General features: G+C 35.7%; 1 protein-coding gene across 3 annotated transcripts in view; it reads right to left on the bottom strand.

Moving 5' to 3' along the window:
* Window positions 1–19,812, bottom strand: part of LOC131547352 (uncharacterized protein KIAA2012) — a 29,630-nt gene that overhangs the window by 6,050 nt on the left and 3,768 nt on the right. For all 3 annotated transcript variants that reach the window (XM_058787867.1, XM_058787869.1, XM_058787868.1), the window contains 22 exons: window positions 19,231–19,354; window positions 17,860–18,000; window positions 17,290–17,471; window positions 16,738–16,924; window positions 16,492–16,625; window positions 15,590–15,767; window positions 15,323–15,487; window positions 13,235–13,396; window positions 11,168–11,299; window positions 10,737–10,814; window positions 5,297–5,349; window positions 4,613–4,705; window positions 4,389–4,520; window positions 4,146–4,235; window positions 3,935–4,027; window positions 3,688–3,777; window positions 3,451–3,543; window positions 2,425–2,502; window positions 2,262–2,328; window positions 1,856–2,057; window positions 833–1,028; window positions 626–749 (listed from right to left, as the gene is read on the bottom strand). In XM_058787867.1, the coding sequence (XP_058643850.1) occupies window positions 626–749; window positions 833–1,028; window positions 1,856–2,057; window positions 2,262–2,328; window positions 2,425–2,502; window positions 3,451–3,543; window positions 3,688–3,777; window positions 3,935–4,027; window positions 4,146–4,235; window positions 4,389–4,520; window positions 4,613–4,705; window positions 5,297–5,349; window positions 10,737–10,814; window positions 11,168–11,299; window positions 13,235–13,396; window positions 15,323–15,487; window positions 15,590–15,767; window positions 16,492–16,625; window positions 16,738–16,924; window positions 17,290–17,471; window positions 17,860–18,000; window positions 19,231–19,354 (2,794 nt within the window). The remainder of the gene's footprint in view (window positions 1–625; window positions 750–832; window positions 1,029–1,855; window positions 2,058–2,261; window positions 2,329–2,424; window positions 2,503–3,450; window positions 3,544–3,687; window positions 3,778–3,934; window positions 4,028–4,145; window positions 4,236–4,388; window positions 4,521–4,612; window positions 4,706–5,296; window positions 5,350–10,736; window positions 10,815–11,167; window positions 11,300–13,234; window positions 13,397–15,322; window positions 15,488–15,589; window positions 15,768–16,491; window positions 16,626–16,737; window positions 16,925–17,289; window positions 17,472–17,859; window positions 18,001–19,230; window positions 19,355–19,812) is intronic.

Below are 19,812 nucleotides of genomic sequence, written 5' to 3'. Positions count from 1 at the left end.
GTAAGATTTTTCAAATGTTTTTAAAAGAAGTCTTTTTATTTGCATTTATTTGATCAAAAATAGAGCAAAAAATTGTAATATTGTCAAATATTATTACAATTTAAAATCACAGTTTTCTATTTGAATATATTTTACAATGTAATGGCAAAACTGCATTTTCAGCATCATTACTCCAGTCTTCAGTGTCACATGATCCTTCAGAAATCACTCTAATTTGCTGCTTTTGTGCTAAAAAAATATTTATTATTATTATCAGTTGAAAACAGTTGTGCTTATTAATATTTTCGTGTGAACATTTTTTCATGATTCTTTGAAATAGAATAGAAAGTTAAAAACTGGAAATAGAATTATTATTTTTTAACATTATACATATCTTTTCTGTCACTTTTGATCGAATGTTTCTTTGCTGAATAAAAGTATTAATTTCTTCAAAAAATAAAAAATAAAATAAAGATAAAACATCAAACTCCAAACCCCAAACTTTTGAACAGTAGTTTACTTTGAATTTCTAAATTAGTTTGACAAGTTTTTAAATTATTTTAAACAATTGTTTTGACACTTTTAAGTGTTGAATGATAGAAATGTAAACTATTCACTATGCCTTTAAATCTTAACATAAACTTACCTACAACAAATGCTGGTTGACCCTTTTTCTTTTTAACTTTAACTGTTGAATTCTGGGCTTTTATAGGCTCTTCCTTTTCTTCTTCAGCTTCTTCTTTTCTCTGTTTTCCCGTTTTCTTTTTCTTCTGCAGATTCAGAGCATATTATGATGAATATAAGGCATATTTAATCAATAAGAGCATGTGGACTAGTATGTACGGTAACTCACTTTCTTTGAAGTAGAGGTGGGATCCTCAGGGACGCTGGTATTCTGGGTCTCAGTGTCTTCATGAATTTGAACACTCTTCTCTTTTATTTTGCCTGTTTGCTTATTAGACTTTTTATTTTTCTTCACTTTCTCCACCAGCGTGTGTTCTGCGTCTTCTCTTCCACCTGCGTTTTCCGAATGACCTTTTCTGTCAACACTAACAACAACGTATATAGATAGATTTAGATATAGATAGTTGTATGGGGAGAGTGTCGGAAGTTCAGAAGGTAAGATATAGCCCAGACGGAGCGAGAGAGATTTACTGATAAGAGCTCAGATGTGAAGCGATACCCTAATCTCCTCTCGGCTTTCTCACCGCTCACGGGGCCTGAGAAGGGTTCGGGCTGAAATCTGAGCTACAATCAAAGAGCGCCGGAGACTGGGACGGATGGAGCGACGAGAGAGGAATGCAAACAGTGATTAGACGGGATATTAATGAGTCCCAAAAACCTTGGAGCCAAGCTGTTTGACCTCTGTCTGACCTATGACCTGAAGTCGCAACCTGCTTTGTGTACACCAAAACACAACGGGAACGCAAGCAGGCTGATGATTGAAGAGCTAAGAACTGATGAAGTGGCCAAAAGCGAGAGGGAGGAGTTTGGGGAAATTAAAAGGACGGATTTACTGGCCAGAAATTACAAAGAGCACCAGGACATATTTATTATTAAGAACCCTCCAACCCTTTCTGATAAACTGTAATTATAAACTATAACTGCTAGTTAACTAAAGCAGTATTTTGTTACCAGTTTCACTCTGACCGGGTCACAATTTAGCACAATAATATAAACATTTGCAACATGACGCGATCCCTTATTTATCATTTATTTGGATAGAGGGGTTACATGAGCACACTGGGAACATTTATTGTCATTTGGCTTTGCGAATTTCAAATACACAAGCATGTCAATCATACTTAACAATCCTGCGCATCAGTACGGATTTTATAAACACAAACACTCAATATTATACGTGACTGAGACTCACTCTGCCTCGGTTGGTAATCCTGTCTGGATTTCTGCCTGTCCTTCAGAACACAAAGACACTCCGGGAGTGAATTGTGTTGATTTAGGGCTGATAGCAGGCACAGCACCTTTGGACTTCCTTGACCCCCGTGTCACCTTTGTTTCCGGCTGGAAAGTTGTTGTCTTTATTTTTCGGTTTCTTTGCACCCCAGTGGCCTCCTCTCCTGTGAATCACAACTATTTATAGTTCAGGTGAAACTTTTGAGGGTTGCTCTTGCTCCATCTTTTTGCATCTACTCTGAATGTGCAGTTATTGAAGACATTCAACACCATCTTTGACTTAAATGGAAAAATCTAGGGCAGAGCTTAGATAGCAGATCGGCAGCATTACTCTTTATGTTGCTGTGCTGAGCTGTAACTCAGGTTACCGGTTTTATTGAGCTGGTGAGCCGTGGAGCTGCTCATTTCCTCTAATCTCTCCTCAGGTAAATAGACCTTGAGAGAGACGGGATAAGACTCAGTAAGATTAAACCAGGCGTTAATGGATAACTCATAATGGCATGCTACATGTTACACCAGTGAAGGAATTACCTGTTCATCCTGAATTATTTCACAGTCCTCCTTCCTCTTGGCTTTAGTCAGCTTTGCATGGGATCTCACCTTAAATGTCTACAGAAAACAGCATCGCTCATACAATACCATTCAAATGTTTATGTATGCATGTATTTATTTATTTGGAAGAAGAAAAAAAGAATACTTTTATTGCACAAGGACACATTAAATTGATCAAAAGTGACAGTAAAACAAAACACTTATAATATTACAAAAGGCACCTATTTTAAATAATTGCTGCTCTTTGCCATCAGGTGCCATGTTGAACTTCCAGTGACCAGTATGAGAGAGTGAGAGCGACAACACCAAATTTAACACACCTGCTCCCCATTCACACCTGAGACCTTGTAACACTAACGAGTCACATGACACCGGGGAGAGAAAATGGCTAATTGGGCCCAATTTGGACATTTTCACTTAGGGGTGTACTCACTTTTGTGGCCAGAGGTTTAGACATTAATGGCTGTGTGTTGAGTTATTTTGAGGGGACAGCAAATTTACACTGTTATACAAGCTGTACACTCACTACTTTACATTGTAGCAAAGTGTCATTTCTTCAGTGTTGTCACATGAAAAAAAGAGTTCAGATGCAAAAGCCTCTAAGTGCCGTCTGAAATTTTCATCTAAAATGAGCATTTTTATCAGGCTCCGATATTTATGTTTAGTTATTTCACTTTAATTGCATAGAAAAGGACCTATACATTGCCATTAAAATAAATTTCCTGAACCTAAACATAGGAGCCTGATAAAAATGCTAATTTTAGATGAAAATTTCAGACGGCACTTAGAGGCTTTTGCATCTGACCATTTTAAAATACCGTATATCAAAATAGAAAAGTTATTTTAAATTATAATAATATTTCACAACATTACTAATTTTACTGTATTTTTGATCAAACAAAAACAGCCTTGGTGAGCAGAAGAGACTTCTTTCGCAAGATAGATTATTAGGCTGCATATGTTATTACTATGTGAAGATAATCAGTGTAAAAGAGGAAAATTCACCTGTGCCTCATGGATTATTTCAGCGTCCGCTCCTAAACAATCATCCTTCCTCTTGGCTTTAGTCTGCTTTGCACTTGATCTGAACTTAAACACCTAGAGAAAACATATTTTATTGTGATTTCCATCTGAATCTGTGGCTCTTAGGTCAGCTGGTCTGAAGATGGTTCAGACTTCACAGATTGTTAAGAGGTCATAATAGCGTACTTAATGGCGTACGGTTAAAAGAGGAAGACTCACCTCTTCCTCCCGGATGATCTCACTGTCAGCACCCAAACAGTCGTCTTTCTTGGCTTTAGTTCTCTTTGCACGTGATCTGACCTTATATTCCTACAGAAAAAACAGCACATCATATATTTTAAAGTCTGTGATATCCACCTGAATCTATAGCTCTTTGGTCAGCTGCTCTGAAGATGGTTTAGGCTTCACACAATATTGAGACTTCTTATAATAGCGTACTGCATGCAGGTGAAAGAGGAAGACTCACCTGTTCCTCCTGGATTATTTCATTGTCTGCGCCTAAACAATATTCCTTCCTCTTGGCTTTAGTCTGCTTTACACGTGATTTGACCTTAATCACCTACAATAAACAGCATCTCTCATATTTCATAAAATCATTATGCTGGAACCCTTAGATAAACTGTTACTTGTTTATAACAAATCTCATAATAGTGTGCTGTTAAAAGAGGAAGACTCACCCTTTCTTCCTGAATAATCTGACAGTCAGAGCCTAAATCGTCCTCTTCATCCGCTGCATTATTCTGTTGTGTGTGAGCTTTCCTAGATGCCTACAGAAAAGATTCACACATATATATGATCGATAGATCCTATGTCCCATTTGTTATTGCCATGACTTACTGATTTACTTCCACAGAGGAAAATTTAAAAGAGAGAAAGTCATACAGGTTTTGAAGGACATGATGATATGAAATTAAACTCACCTGTGCGTTATAAATGGGTTTATTGTCAGAGTCTAAACCATCTTCCTCATCCGCCTCCTCCTCTTCTTCCTCTTCCTCCTGTTCCTCCTCCTCCTCTGCATTAGTTTCTTCACGAGAGTTGACCTTAAACACCTTCAGAAAGCAGCATCTGATTTTCCACCAAAAATGATCCTAAAATTTCCCAGAGGTCAACATCAATCTGATGTTATCATGTTCAGGCTCACCTGCCTCATCCGAACTGTTTTATTGTAGGAACCTAATGGATGCCGCCTCTTCTTAGCGTTGATTTGCTCTGCAGTTTTATTGACCTCAAACCCCTACAGAAGATAGCACCAGACAAATGTTTAGTGAAGTCAGTTATCCTGTAGAATTCCTAAACATTTTCAGGCTCATTCATCAGTTGTTTCTGGCAAAAGAAGCTGAAGTTAAAAACCCTAAAATGAAAATGTCTGATTAGTTTGCTGTGCAAAGGTCTTGTGTTTTTGTCATTGCTCTGCACAATGTTAAGGATCACAGGGACGGAAAACTTCTCTAGTGCCAAAAAAGCACTTAGTGGTGTCCTTAAAGACAAAATCAATGTAACAACAGATTGCACCTTATGTTGCTTGATTAATAACAACTACTGATCCACACATGCTGTGCTCCACACAGAAGTTTAAAAAGAATATTAATTGAGAGCACAAGCACACTGGCTTTGTCGGCATAATGGAAATATCATTAATTTGAAAACAGAACTGGCTTTGATTAAAGGGGATTTATCTGACTTTGCAATATTCCGGCGAGTGCACTGAATTTTAGTTCCTAGTTAATTCCTTCTCTCTCACTGTGAAATATTTCATACTAGATCATAAACGTGTCTCTTTCACTCAGCACCTATAATGAATGGAAAGGTTTGTGTGAGGACATACCTCATGTTCAGTGTTTGAAGTGGTTTCTTCAGTATTACTTGTGGTGTCTTCCTCTGCGAACAGACATAACACGTTTCTGCATGACTTTTAAAGAAGATAAATGCATTCGGTTTCACTTTATTTTGATGGTCCCTTTAACACATTCTATTGACTGTAAATAATGTAAATCATTAGAGTGTTAGTAGTGTATTAGTTGACTGGTAGGGTTAGGGTTAGATTAAGTTGACACGTTCTTGCAAAGTTACTTATAGTCAGTAGAATATCTGTTGGGAGACAAACACAATAAGGAGTTAGTAGATATGAAGCAGACAGTCTACTAATACTCTTATGAGAGTTTGTTGACATGTAGTTGCAACATTACTTAGTGTCAACAGAATGTTCAAAAGGGACCATCAAAATAAAGTGTTACCACGCATTCAAATATAAACTATTGTTCAAATATTTGGGTTCTGTTTTTTTTTAATTCTGCAAGGCCACATTAATGAAAAGTAACAGTAAAGACTCGTCACAAAAATGTTAAGCAGCACAAATATTTTCAACATTGATAATATTCTTGAGCAGCAAATCAGCATATTAGAATGATTTCTGAAGAGTAATGACTGCTGACAAGTCAGCTTTGCATCACAGGAAAAAATACATTTTAAAATATATTAAAATGGAAAATTGTTGGACAGTTTGACTTGTTGACAAAGAAACTACATATGTTAGCGGTAGTGCTAGTAAAGAGTCCAGTGCACATTAGGTGTTTGACCCTTTATCTGTATTATGTCCTGTGTTAGTTCAGCCCAAATAAAACAGTTAAATCAAAGTCTTCATCAAGTGTACACAAAACGCCTACAAACTAAATTGTACCATCAACAATACCAATATGATCAATACCAATTTGCTTCTGCCATAAATCTTTATTTTGACACACAATTTGCCAAGTCAGTGCTGCTAAATCTCCCACTTGTAACTATGACTTCATGGTGGTGCTCAGCTTGTAAATACAATCATTCTGGCATGACATAAACGCAAAGGCTGAAGTGTAGTATGCTTGCGGCGCCTCTAATCAGGTGGACGAACCTCGTGGAAAAGTGCTGCATTCCACCAGGGGGCACAAGAAACGTAGGCCTGTCCCAAGCATGATCGCTCACAAAAACCTCAACAGCCCATGACAGCAGTTCAGCGTGCCATGCTAAATTTATTCATAATAGTATGTTTATATGTCTAGTCATTTCTAAGTCAAATCCGGTCTATCTTCTTGTCTGAGAAAATAGTTCTGAAGTTACAGTGCGGTTTGATTTAGGTTGTAGCAACCGCAGCTTCTCAGTTTGCCACTTGTACAATGTATTTTACTGACACACACTTTTGCATGCCAGATTTCTGTCTTCTGCATTAAACCATGAGACAGCGAGCATGTTTAGTGTCCTGCTGTAGGATCGGCAGTGTTTTTCTTTGTCCCTATATTATGCGCGCCCGGCCTGTAGTCTGGACACAGAGCGGCCAGTTATTTTGCACCAGCCAGCAACGGTTTATTTTTCAGCAAGTCTGTGTGCTTTAATGGGTTCCAGCGCTGCTTTGATGTCAATGAGGCAAAGAAACGGGTGTGTGGAGGAGATAGACAGTATGAGGGAGCGAGTTTAACCGAGGGGGGGATGGAAAGAGCCTCACACATTCGCCTGTAAGGCGGTGTGAACGCAGCGGCGACCCCATCCTCAGGAGAGAGGGGCTGCATTTTGTTCCACATTCTTGCTGTGCGCTGTGAGTGAGACCTCTGCTCCGTCTCTCCACACCCTCTGATCTCACACACCCATCCACTGCAATTATTCATCCTGCGTGACACAAATCTTGCCGAAAAGCAACAGGACTGCTCTTCCGCTTGCTTTCTCCTTCTGTCTTTTCTTGATTTCTGTCTCTGTCTCACTTCTTTCTCTGTTTATATGTCAGAGCCCCTGCTGAACTTCTGTCTAAACAGGCAATGAAAATGGAATGTATGACACTAGATTGTTTTTAACTGGACTTGTGCTTATGTTTCATATATAAAATATAATATAAAACATCTTGTTAGTTACCTCATTATTAGTAGTAGTTAGACTGACCACACCTCTTCATTGTTAAATAACAGTTTAGAGATTGTCTACTAAACTGTTTGGATTAATGTATCTCATTATTTTGATCTTTCTTTTTTTTTGCACAAATGAACTGGGGCTTCATGTATAAACCTTTGTGTATATTTCATCCTAAAATTGCATGGATGCACAAAAGGCAGATGTGTAAATCTGTACGCATGCCAGAACTATTTAGAAATCTTTGGCGCGTACAACACCATCTTTTGTATATCATTTCCATATGCATATCTCTATCCTTATAATACTACTTGGTTTCACAATAGCCTACAAGATACTAGAAAAATATGTGTAAGTGCCTTTACATTGCATTGCTAAAAATCATTCAGTATCCTTTTAGAATAAAAACATCCAAATAGCCATAAAACATACATTTGCCAAAATCGCATATAAAAGGCTTTTCAGAAAATGTTTTTAGGGAAGAATTATTCTCATCCATTCCATTTGGCAAAATAGTTTTAAATGTTTTAAACAAACTGACTTTATGCAGTTTTGGCAGTAAAGTAAACATATATTATAGAATGTTTAGAATTATTATTTTTTTCTCGCAATCTGATACTTGTTTTGCAGTGTAAATACAATTGTCTAATATAAGTGCATCACTCACTTAGTAAGCTATTATATATATATATATTCCAACTTCTGGATAATGATTTTTATGTCATTTGAAAACTTGCACATATACACTGCACACATCCAGATAAGTGAGTGGAAACTTGCATGCGCACATTTCAATGCCCATTTTTGTACCCTTTATGCATTGGGTCTCTGATGTTTTCAAAATGGCCTTATTGGCCATAATAATTTGTACAAGATGACAAAATTATCGGGTCATGCTGAAAAATTTACTGTGCAAATCTAAAACCGTAATTGTAATAGGAAATAAACTATTTATGTTATAATATGATCCAAGTACAGTATCCGTTCATTAAGTTGTCATGCCAATGATTTTGATGTTTTGGAAAATCATGCCATGTGAATGTCCATTAGAGGGCAGTGATATATAGTACATTTAAAGTATAGTACATATTTGATTACCAGTATTTTCTGTTGTATTGCAGTAAATGTTGCACGATTCTGATTCTACAGAAGCTCATTCTCGAAGGAACAGAATGTTTTTGCTTTGATATCAACCTCAATTCAAAATAAATCAATATTTCGACAAATGGGAATGAAAAAATCCACTTAATTTTTAGCTTCACAAAGAAGGGGAAATATTCCCGCCTCTTATTTTCACTGCTTCATTTCCTCCTTCTCTTCTGCCGGTGGAGGGTCTATCTGTAATGAACTCCACCCGTCTCCAGCATTCCAGACACCCCAGAATGCTATGTGGCACCTCTGAACACTCCTTGCTATTTTCAGCGACCAACTTGTTAGCACGTTGTCAATGTCCGGACAGACAAGCATAAAACATCCCAGAATAAGCCCAAGGACACACGTATTGGCATTTGGTTTTAGGTTAAAGTGCTGTCTGCAGCACTTACGTCTGTTAATGGATGAATGACCTGCTGTAACACACGTCAGGCTGTTTCTAAAACTCAAATAAATCAATAGGGGAACTTGTTATGAATTTAAACAAAATAGTACTCCGTAGTACAGTGATAGTATCAGAAAGTTATGCGGTGGTGCTTTGATATATATCATGGTACGTGGATGTAGCCCCTGGGATGATAGCCATTTGCTCAAAGAGTCCTTATTTAGAAAGTGTCTGTTTCAGAAGGGGCCTGGATAGGAGGAAAGGGGCGAATGAAGAGAACGCTTGCATGGCGAGCCGATGGAGGAGGGGGTTCGGTGGGTTAAGGCGGGTCGGTGGGGGTTGAGTTTCTGACCAGTGACAGGATAAAGGAAACAGAGCAGCTCCAGAGGTCGGCTTGAGAAAACACAGCCTCTGTCAGTCACACAGACTCCTGGGCTGGGATTAGGCCTCAGCCTGGGGGGGGGGATCGGGTTTCTCTGTCCAGGATACCTCACTGCTGCAAACCACTACCAGATGTGGAGCAGCCAGCATGAGAGAGGGAGGGAGGGGCGGCGTGTGCTTTATATGCATGTTTGTGTGTTTGTGTTTCATTGTACTGTACTATTTTTACTTGTATTTTACTCGTTAGAGCACATATGAAACGAATTTGAGGATGGGATGAATTTCTAAAAAAGGTTGGTTATATAAAAATGCAAATTTGATGAAAGGTTCTTAAGTGAACCCATATGAAGGCTGGAACATCTACGGATACATCAGACAATGAGTCCAGGAGATCGAAACTCAGAAAAGAGTAGCCAAATAATAGAATTCTACAATTAATCTGTATTATATTATATTATATTATATTATATTATATTATATTTATTATATTATATTATATTATATTATATTATATTATATTATATTATATTATATTATATTATATTATATTATATTATATTATATTATATTATATTATATTATATTATCCAAGTTGTAATATGAGCAATATTAATAATTAATAATATTTAATAATAATAATCATAATAATAATTATTCTTATTATATACACAAGAAAAATCTTACTGACCTTAAAACTATTAAATGGTAAAGAAATTAAAAATAACTTAACGATTTCCACAAAAATATAAAATATATATATAAAAGATACACATATATATATATGAAGAGTTCATTTGGAAAAACAGATAACTGAAAAATCATGTTTTTTCATTGTGCATTCAATTAATCTCAATCAAACTGCAGTCTGGTTATTTTGATTAGGTAAAATAAAAACCTAACAAATTCAGCTTACTAACACAATAAAACACAATAAAAACATGATAGCATAATAAAAACATGATTTTTAGAAAAATGAAAAACAGGGTTATCTGTTTTTGCAAATAAACTTTATATATATATATATATATAATAAATAAATACATATAAATAATAATAATAAAATATGCTTAATATACTGTATATATATGTCATAAATCAGCATTATGAAATTATTTCTGAAGGATCATGTGACAGACTGCCGTAATGGATGCTGAAAATTCAACTTTGCCATCACAGGAATAAAATGCATTTTAGAATATATTCAAATACAAAACAGTTATATTATTTAGCTATATTACATTCTTAAACTGTATTTTTTATCAAATAAATGCAGCCTTGGTGGGCATAAGAGACTGTTTTCAAAAACATAATAATACACAAATATAAAATACAACTCTATAATTTCTACTGTTTTATATATATATATATATATATATATATATATATATATATATATGGTATGTATATGAACCATGTTTAATGATAAAGCTGCACACTCCGTATTAAATTCTTCTTGTACTTTGGAAATGCTAACCTTTATCTGTATCGTTGTCCTGTATGAGGATTGTCCAAGGCTGTTTCAAATCTCCCTCAGAAGTCACAACCTTAAGAACTGGAAACAAAGAGGTACATTCTTCATGTTAACATCATATCTGTCTGTTCCAGATCTCCTGTGCTCTCTGTTTATGTTTTGTCTGCTGTGTTTCCCTTTATTTGACCTGAACTCTCACCCATCACCTCCTCTGTCCTTGAAATACACTAATACAGACTCCCCTGACAACAAGTTACATTTACAACATAATAACTCTAATAACACACGTCGTTGAGAATAATGTCTTGTGAACATTTGAATGTTATTTTTTTCTTTTCCTTAAGAGCCCTGCGAGCAAAAGCCAGTACAGACCTTTCTGTGTTCTGTGTTTATTTGGTTGAGGACAATATAAAACCAAGTAAAGCCTCGATTACCGTGACCTTGTGTGACATCACCCATAATTGGGTGGTCCTCAGTGTCAACTGCGGGATCCCAGAGAGACAAGCGTATGATTTCACCGTCAGGACCCATTATTAGGGTGCCCACTGCTTTGCCTCCCTGCCATTCTGACAAACACAGAGATTCAAACAGTGAGACTTAACAAACCTAAAAAAGGAAAGAGAAGACAGTGCTCTACATACAGTGGCTCCAAGATGTAATTAGACAAGTAAGTTACATTGAAAAACATGAATGCCATTGCATTAGAAACATTGACCTAAGTTGCATAGATGGCACAAGCACACTCATTTCACAAACATTAATTTTATAGTCAATATGATGAACTGTCAGTCTGATCTCACTAGTATTAATAGGCACGTTTACGCATACATTTTTGTATGTTAAAGTGTATGCTGAAATGCACAATATAAACAATTCAGCAGCATCAAAAAAGAGTTTACATATATGCCCAGCTTTAGAAACAATCATCTTTAGCAATTCTTTATTTTTATACTACAGATATTTTTCTATAGTTTTACAATTATATAGATATTTTAGTTTTATAGACAATTGTTTTTATAGACTCCAAAAATATATAATGGTAAAATATAACTACACAAATATTTCTATAATATTAACGTAATTTATTAAATATTACATATTGTAACATTATATAGTTATAGAAATGATTACATAAATATAATTGATTTTGCATAGATATACTGTAGATACGATAATTGTATAGATTTAAAATTATGGTAAAAAGTAACTATACAACTATATCTACAATATAAATATATATTTTTATATATTTAATGAATAAAACATTATTATTTTTTTGTGGTGACATTTTACCATATATATATAATATGCAGTAAATGTTTAGTCTCAAAATATCTACATTATAGTGAAATGTAATTATACAAATATATCTAATATTATGTATTTATTAATTAAATGCTATTAAATTAAATATATATATATATATATATAATGTATATATATATTTAACTCAATGAAAGATTAACCCTTGACCTGCTTGTCTCCAGATAATGGTTAGCATGCTTTTTTGTTACTTGTTTTGGAATGTCTTTAATCCGCTTGTTAAGTTGTGATGTAAGGAATACTGATTCTGTTTCAATTGAGAATATTTCGGCAGCTGTTTATGAGCACTATTCATTCATACAGTATCCCACATTTAAGCTAAGCTTTTAAAAATTCATGATTTAAACTACAGTCTCCAGGGTCATGGCGTCCCATGCACCAATATTTTAAATCTGACCATTTGAGATTTTAGTATGGAGATAAAGGTTAGGATCATGATTTTTATTTTATTTTTTGGTAGTATTACAGCGCACTTTGAGTGTATATTAGCACGGTTTGTTGTTTGCTTTTAGCATCCTATTGAATATTTGTACCCAGAAACGGTGACACTTAACATCAGACTTATAATGCAAAATTCACTTTTACTTATTGTTTGAACATAAATGTTTGTTGGCAGTGTATGCACGCAACCGTACAATGATAAAAATCCACCCGCTCCTTTTTGTAGTCCCCATAAATCATAAGCAGTGTCTCAGAACAAGCCATTCGCAGAATCTGTACAATGTGATGTCATTTTGCACAAGCCCCGCCCACGACTGTTGACTTTAGTACTCACATGCCGAGTGGCAGCTGCTTTCTGTGCACACACTCAGAAAACCGTATATCAGAAGTTTAAACTGAAATGGCTTTAAAACGCATGTTTTCAGTGCGATAAACATGATAATCAAAACTAAACAGATGTTTTTTTTGCAGAATATCTGTGGTATGAGCTGTAAAGGAAAAGGGGGCAGGGAGCAGCAGCTCCTTTGCATTTAAAGAGACATGCATGAAAACAGCGAGTTTCTGCTTCCACTATAGGCATTTTGAAAGTGATATAATAAATGATCTATGAGGTATTTTGAGCTGAAACTTCACAGACACATTTCTGGGGACACCTGAGATTTACAGTATATTACATCTTGTAAAAAAGGGGAATAATAGATGCCCTTTAAGTGGATCTTTATGAAGCATGCTGTTACCTCTGAGCTCCAGAGGGATGCAACCTCTAGTGTTTCCTGTTTGTGTTTCTGATGTGTCTGCAGGGTCATGTAGGCTCTGTCTGTACACAGCCATGGAGCTCTGTTTACCTGGACCCCTCCGGCCCACCAGGGGGGGCAATGGACCAAGAGGGGGATGTTGATCTGAGGGAATCAAAGGTAAAGAATTCACTTCAGTTCTTCAGTAGCAATAGTTAAACGATCTCAAACTGAACAAGAAATGATTGCAGAAATGCTCAAGTCGAATCTACAGCAGTGCAGCGTTCTCATAGAGGCTTGTTTTGCCTGGTTCCCTGAGCGCTAATGGACAACTGAACCTTAGCCTCTGTGTTGTTATTTACCATATCGGCCCCTGAGATCTCCCACCACCCCTGTCCTCACTCCTCACTGCTCTGCCTGTCTAAAGACTTCATTTAGCTGCAGCCAAGCACAAGCCGAGCCACACATGAAGAGGTGCTCGGCCCTCAGAGGGGGGCTGCGCTCTACCACCTCACTGTATGAGCCGCTGCAGCCCTGGAGCCTACAGCTTATTACAGATAGTATGTGTGAACTAATGAGAAGAGGAAAGGCGGTCAGCAGCATGAAAAATGAGATGGTTAAAAATAAGAAGAAAAAAAAAAAGTGAAATGAGAAATTGGTAGGACTTTAAATTTGTCACAGTATGGTTCAGGCAAAGAGAGTTGAAGTGAGGATCTATTTGCAAGAGGTATTTTTATTAGGCCAAACAGAAAGCACACTATTAAATGGGAGCAAAGAAGAAACACAGGAACAATGCAAATCAACAGTTATACATTGACAAGATCAGATGAAGAACTAAGGAAACAAAAGGCTATAAATACACAAGGATGAGCTAATGAGCAACTAAATAAGACACAGGTGACAAACATAATCAGTAACCATGGTGATAAACAAACTTAAACACAGGAAGGAATAAGAATATCAAAATAAGAGTCTCTAAACTGAAAAACACAAAGAAAACATGACAAAATTTCGGTTTAATATATCCATATTAGTTAATGCATTAGGTATCACAGTATTTAACAGCATATATTTTATTAATTTAATTACTTTTGCAGCATTAATTTCAAAATATAATAATACACTTTTAACATTTTAAGTTGTATAAATGAACATTAGTCATTATGAATGAAAAGTATTTTTTTTTATAAATTAAACTTAACCTTTAAATAAACTTTTATATTTTATTTAAAGAATATTGATCATTGTTGGTTCATGATACCTAATGCATTAACTATTGATAATCAATCGAACCTTATTGTTAAATGTTACCCAAATAAATAATCATAAATTATACTACAACATTATTTGGTTGTTGATTGTGCGATGGCCAATGAAGGGTCAATAAATAATTGAGCAGTCACTCAAGGAAAAGACATTTAACCAAATCAGCATATTAGAAGGACTTCTGAAGGATCATGTGACACTTATGGCTAAATTACATTTGATTTATATTCAAATAGAAAACTCCTCGATAGACTGCTGAATTTAGTTTTTAAACTGAAGTTACTCTGAAAGTACATTTAAACTGTATTGTTTTTAATTATTGTATTGTTGAATTTTATTATAAATGTCTAGCGGGATCACTTGATTCCAGACTCACTGGTAATGCGTTTACATCTACAAGTCAGAGTTTTGGCAGTGTTCTTGTATTTTTTCATCACTTCACCAGTTTTCAATACCACACTGCCGTTGACTTTCAGGGTGAGTCATTTTGACTTCTGTGCTTGAATAAGAGCCCCAGGTGTTCTTACAATATATATCTCAACAATATTAGATCTGTTTTGTCTTCTGACAAGTTTTTGAGTTTGCATTGAATTCTAGCACCAGTTTTGAATGAGTTGGTTAATGCTTCAGTTGTACAGCACTGGGCATAAAGGTGGATAATCAAAAAGACCATATCACAAAAAGAATCTTTTCTGTGATGGATTGTTTTTGTAAAGCTCATGCATCACGAGTCGTCATATTTCTTTCAGCAAATACGTTGTGAGTCATATGTGAATCAGCAGCTGTACTATGTTAAACCTGAATAATAAATAAATCTATCATTACCTCCTTTTTCTAGACCATCAGACCACATGACATGTCCAAGATCCATCTCTATAATCCTGCACTTGCTGTCAGAGTGAGTGTCCTGTTTTCTTTGGTCTAGCCCCACTGCATGCTCCAAATCACCAATTGGCTCCGTCTCCTTCACAGGGGTCCTGTGGAGGTCATCTGAGGCACAGTAAAGAATGAATGCTTAGTAAAATGCAACATAATGAACTAACCCATTATGCTGTATTTATTGGTAATAGTGTGCAGTGAGATGTTGCATACCATCTGGCTGATGGGTGTCTGTTTGTGCAGGGAAAAGCAGCAGCACTTTGCTGTGCATGCGTCTCTCTGAGGGGTTTTCATGTGCAGTTCCCACTTTGATGTCAGGGAGACGTACGTGTAGTTCCCTTTTTGGTAAATTCTCACAGCTGATTTTTTTCTCTTTAATTTCTGTTTGATTCTTCAAGACAATTCCAAAAGAATTACATGCAAGATATGGTGAATTTACAAGAGACAAGGTTGTTTTTTGTCATTTCAGAACATTTACACTGTTTATCTTTCATATCTTTAGGGTTAATAAGATTTAATGGGTATGATTTAAACAATTAATTATTTAATACTATTAATACTTTTATTCAGCTAAAGTCTGGAGTGATGACGCTGAAAATTCAGCTTTGCATCACAGGAAAAAATTATATTAAAATAGAAAAGAGTTCTAATCATTTTTATACAGTATTTCACAATATTAACATTTAATCCTTTCCTGATTTACAAATGAGGAACATGACAAGTGATAATCATTGCAAGAGTCAACCATATCCACAGACTCACATTGTGGAAGAGTAGTCTAGAGCGGATGTTAAAATGCAGAAAAGTAGAGAACAGAGAGAACAAAAAGACATTTTTGTAGATTTATTTATATTAAAGAGTCATTTTGAGGTTTGCACATGAATAAGAGCCCCAGGTGTTCTTACAATACACATTTCAGTAATATTTTGACAACGTTTGACAAGTTTTGTCAAGACATTATCATCACAGAAGTTAACACGTAGAAAAGCGAAAAACAACATGAAGATTTTTTAGGTTGGTTATAAGAAGTATTTTGGCTTAGGGTTGAGATAAATGTGTCTTCATACGTTTTTTGTTTTTTTTTGGACTTTAATTACCACAAACTGAATTCTTACCATTGTTAAAGTGATGTCAGAGCCTGAGTTGACCAGTGGGCTCTGGTTAATGGGCGGTAAGTGGAAGATGGTGAAGCTTGGATCTGTTTCTGTATTCACTCTCCTCATGTGAGCTTCACCTCCACAGTGTCTCACTAAAGCAAACACAGTTTGCAGAACATTTCATTTAGGACTTCACGCTTGTATCTGAATGTCATTTTATAGACTTTAAATGGTCACTAAATACTGATTCAGATCTTGTCTTACTCTGGCGGGATCCCTCCATGTGTCCACCGTAGTAGTTGACCCGTGAGAGTGGGCTGTATTCCAAAGACGAATCCACATACACTGACCTCAGCGTGCACATCTCTCCAACACCACCTCCACTCTCCATCCGGCTGCGCTTCCCACGGCCGTTTAGATCTTTAGGATGGTCGATCACATGTGGGAGCATCTGGTATATGTCAGAGCAAAATAATGAAAAGCTCTTTTTTCAAAAGTTTTGAAGTTATGGTCACGTAGTTTGGAAGAACGCATGAACTAAAAAGTCTACTTCATCTTAGCATTTCTGCTCCACGCTTTTCATTGTAAAGGTTCAAAAGCCAAATTCTTCACATAAACAGCAGTATATTACATCAGTGACAGAGATTAACCAAGAAAATGAAATCAGATGCTGTTAAAGGTCAGATGTTTACTTATGAGCAAACCTTTCCAAGTGTCTGGTCTTATGATGCCAAAAGCGCAATGTGTCAATTAAACAGTTAGAGTGAATTTCAGGTCAGTGATGGAAAAGAGACAAAAAGAGCCAGATGAACATACTGTAGAGGGGATTTTTTTGTTTGCTGGCGTCACTGTTAGATCTTCAGTCTGATGTGCAGGTTCTGTCTCAGGGATCGGACTCATCTGGGCTCTGCACGTGTCAACTGCTATCCTGTTTCTCTCTTTTGGCTTCTCTTTCAGTTGGTCTTTCTGTTGTTTGGTCTTAAAGGCCATTTGTTCATCTGGAATCAAGATCATTATAGACATTAAGTTAAAGAACAAGCATTATTCTGTGTCCAGTTATATTTCACAGCGAGCAGAAGCTGAAGAAGCTGCTTGTGGTTGTAATACTTCCTCTTGGCAATGCAGAGAAGGATTTTCCTAACTTAATGCTTTCAGTCCCGACATGAATAGAGTGCATTCAGAGGCAGGTATCTGATATGCGTTTCTTAAAGATGTAAACATTCGCCCTCTGAATGGATTTGAACTAAACACTGGCACAAACACAGTAACATATTTTGAGTTTGTTCATTGTGTTCGCACAGGATGTTGTTGATCTAATCAAGAACTGCTTTTGAATAGTCAGCGTTTATCTGATCGTTAGTGTCGTTTGTGTTTCATGAACTCTACCTGGTGCCGCTTGAGTTTTCTCCTGGATTTGTACATGTACCGAACCATCCGTTATGGGTGGCAGAGGACCCAGGTGTGCCCTGTTGGGCCGAGGGGAACAGAGGAAACGTGGCTGATATCTGATCTGATTCGTTTTTTCTCCTGAAAAACAATGATATATAATTTTATGCTAGATATATGATATATAGGGTCTGTAAGATTTTAAAATGTTTTTAAAAAGAAAAGCTGTTCACTAGGCATTTATTTGATCACAAATACAGTAAAAACCGTGATGTTGTGAAACATTATTGCAAATTCAAACAACTGTATTCTATTGTAAGTGTAATTTATTCCTGTGATGGCAAAGTTTTCAGCATCATTACTCCAGTCTTCAGTGTCACATGATCCTTCAAAAATCATTTTAATATGCTGATTTGCTAAATAAGAATAATTTCTTATTATCAAAGTTGAAAACTGAGATGTTTATTTGTGTATTATGTATTATTTGATGAAAAGAAAATGAAAAAAGAACAGCATTTTCTTAAAACAGAAATCTTTTGTAATATTATAAATGTGACCCTGGACCACAAAACCAGTCATAAGGGTCAATTTTTCGAAACTGAGATTAATACATCATGCGAAAGCTGAATAAATAAGCTTTACATTGATGTATGGTTGGTTAGGATCGGACAATATTTCGGAAAATTTGGAATCTGAGGATGCAAAAAAATCTAAATACTGAGAAAATCGCCTTTAAAGTTGTCCAAATGAAGTTCTTAGCAATGCTTATTACTAATCAAAAATTACGTTTTGATATATTTACGGTAAGAAATTTACAAAATATCTTCATGGAACATGATCTTTACTTAATATCCTAATGATATTTGGCATAAAAGAAAAATAAATAATTTTGACCCATACAGTGTATTTTTGGCTATTGCTACAAATATACCCCAGCGACTTAAGACTGGTTTTGTGGTCCAGGGCCATAAATGTCTTTACTGTCACTTTGAATCAATTTAGTGCGTACTTGAATAAACATATAAATTAAAAATAAAAACGTACTGACTGCAAACTTTTGAAGGATAGTGTAAAATAAAACAAAATATATAATGTATTCATGTTGTTCCAATTAAATTTCATCCATTTAACAAATATTATTATTACTATATTGAACTCAGCAGCCAGGGCATTCTTTAATTCATTTTTTTTAATGTTCCACAGAAGAAGAAAGTCAAGAAAGTTTTCTTTGGGTTTGTTTGTTTTTAAAATTTCCCTTTTAAAGTAATTATAAATTATTTTAAATTTAAATCTTGTTAAAGCATTTTGCCCTTTATTCTATAAAGCTTTAAAATATATAAAACATTGACCTGATTGTTTAGAGAGTCTCACCTTTAACCTGGCTTGAATTATAGTTCTTCTCTCCAGGTCTGTGATGGGTGTTGATGTTCTGTATAGCATGTTTAGTATCTGGCAATAAGGGGTGCGTTACACCGGCAAGAGGTCCAACCGTTGACTAAAGGAAACAAAGAATCATATATAAAGAGCACGTGTTTGATTTTTCAGTCCTCTCCAAACATGTTCCACTATCTCTAACTATCTCTTTTGAAACCACTCAAACACAATGTTCACTTTATTTTCAAGGTCATTTGTCTGTATTAGCAACATGATGGATTTCTCTGCACGTGGCCTCCTCTTTGTAGTAAACGTCAGTGGAAAACGAAACCATGAATGCCGAGCTGGAAGTCACACTGGAATTATTTTGGATGCAATACCTTGCAATAGATTCAAAAGAATATAAGAGAACTGAGATGTTTTGATCTCCTGGTTTGAGCATTTAACAATAATAAAGAGAAACCAGGTGCCAGACATCAATGCTTTGAAATCAGTTCCTAAGAAAAAAAAACAAAAAACAATTTGTTAATGCGCATTTGTTAATGTGAAGGAATTTTCCAAGTTTTTTAGCCGTATTTT

This window comes from Onychostoma macrolepis, chromosome 09, assembly GCF_012432095.1.
Source record: "Onychostoma macrolepis isolate SWU-2019 chromosome 09, ASM1243209v1, whole genome shotgun sequence".
In the NCBI taxonomy this organism is placed as follows: domain Eukaryota; kingdom Metazoa; phylum Chordata; class Actinopteri; order Cypriniformes; family Cyprinidae; genus Onychostoma; species Onychostoma macrolepis.
Note: the sequence above shows the minus strand (reverse complement) of the source record. Positions and strands in the feature narration are given on the sequence as shown.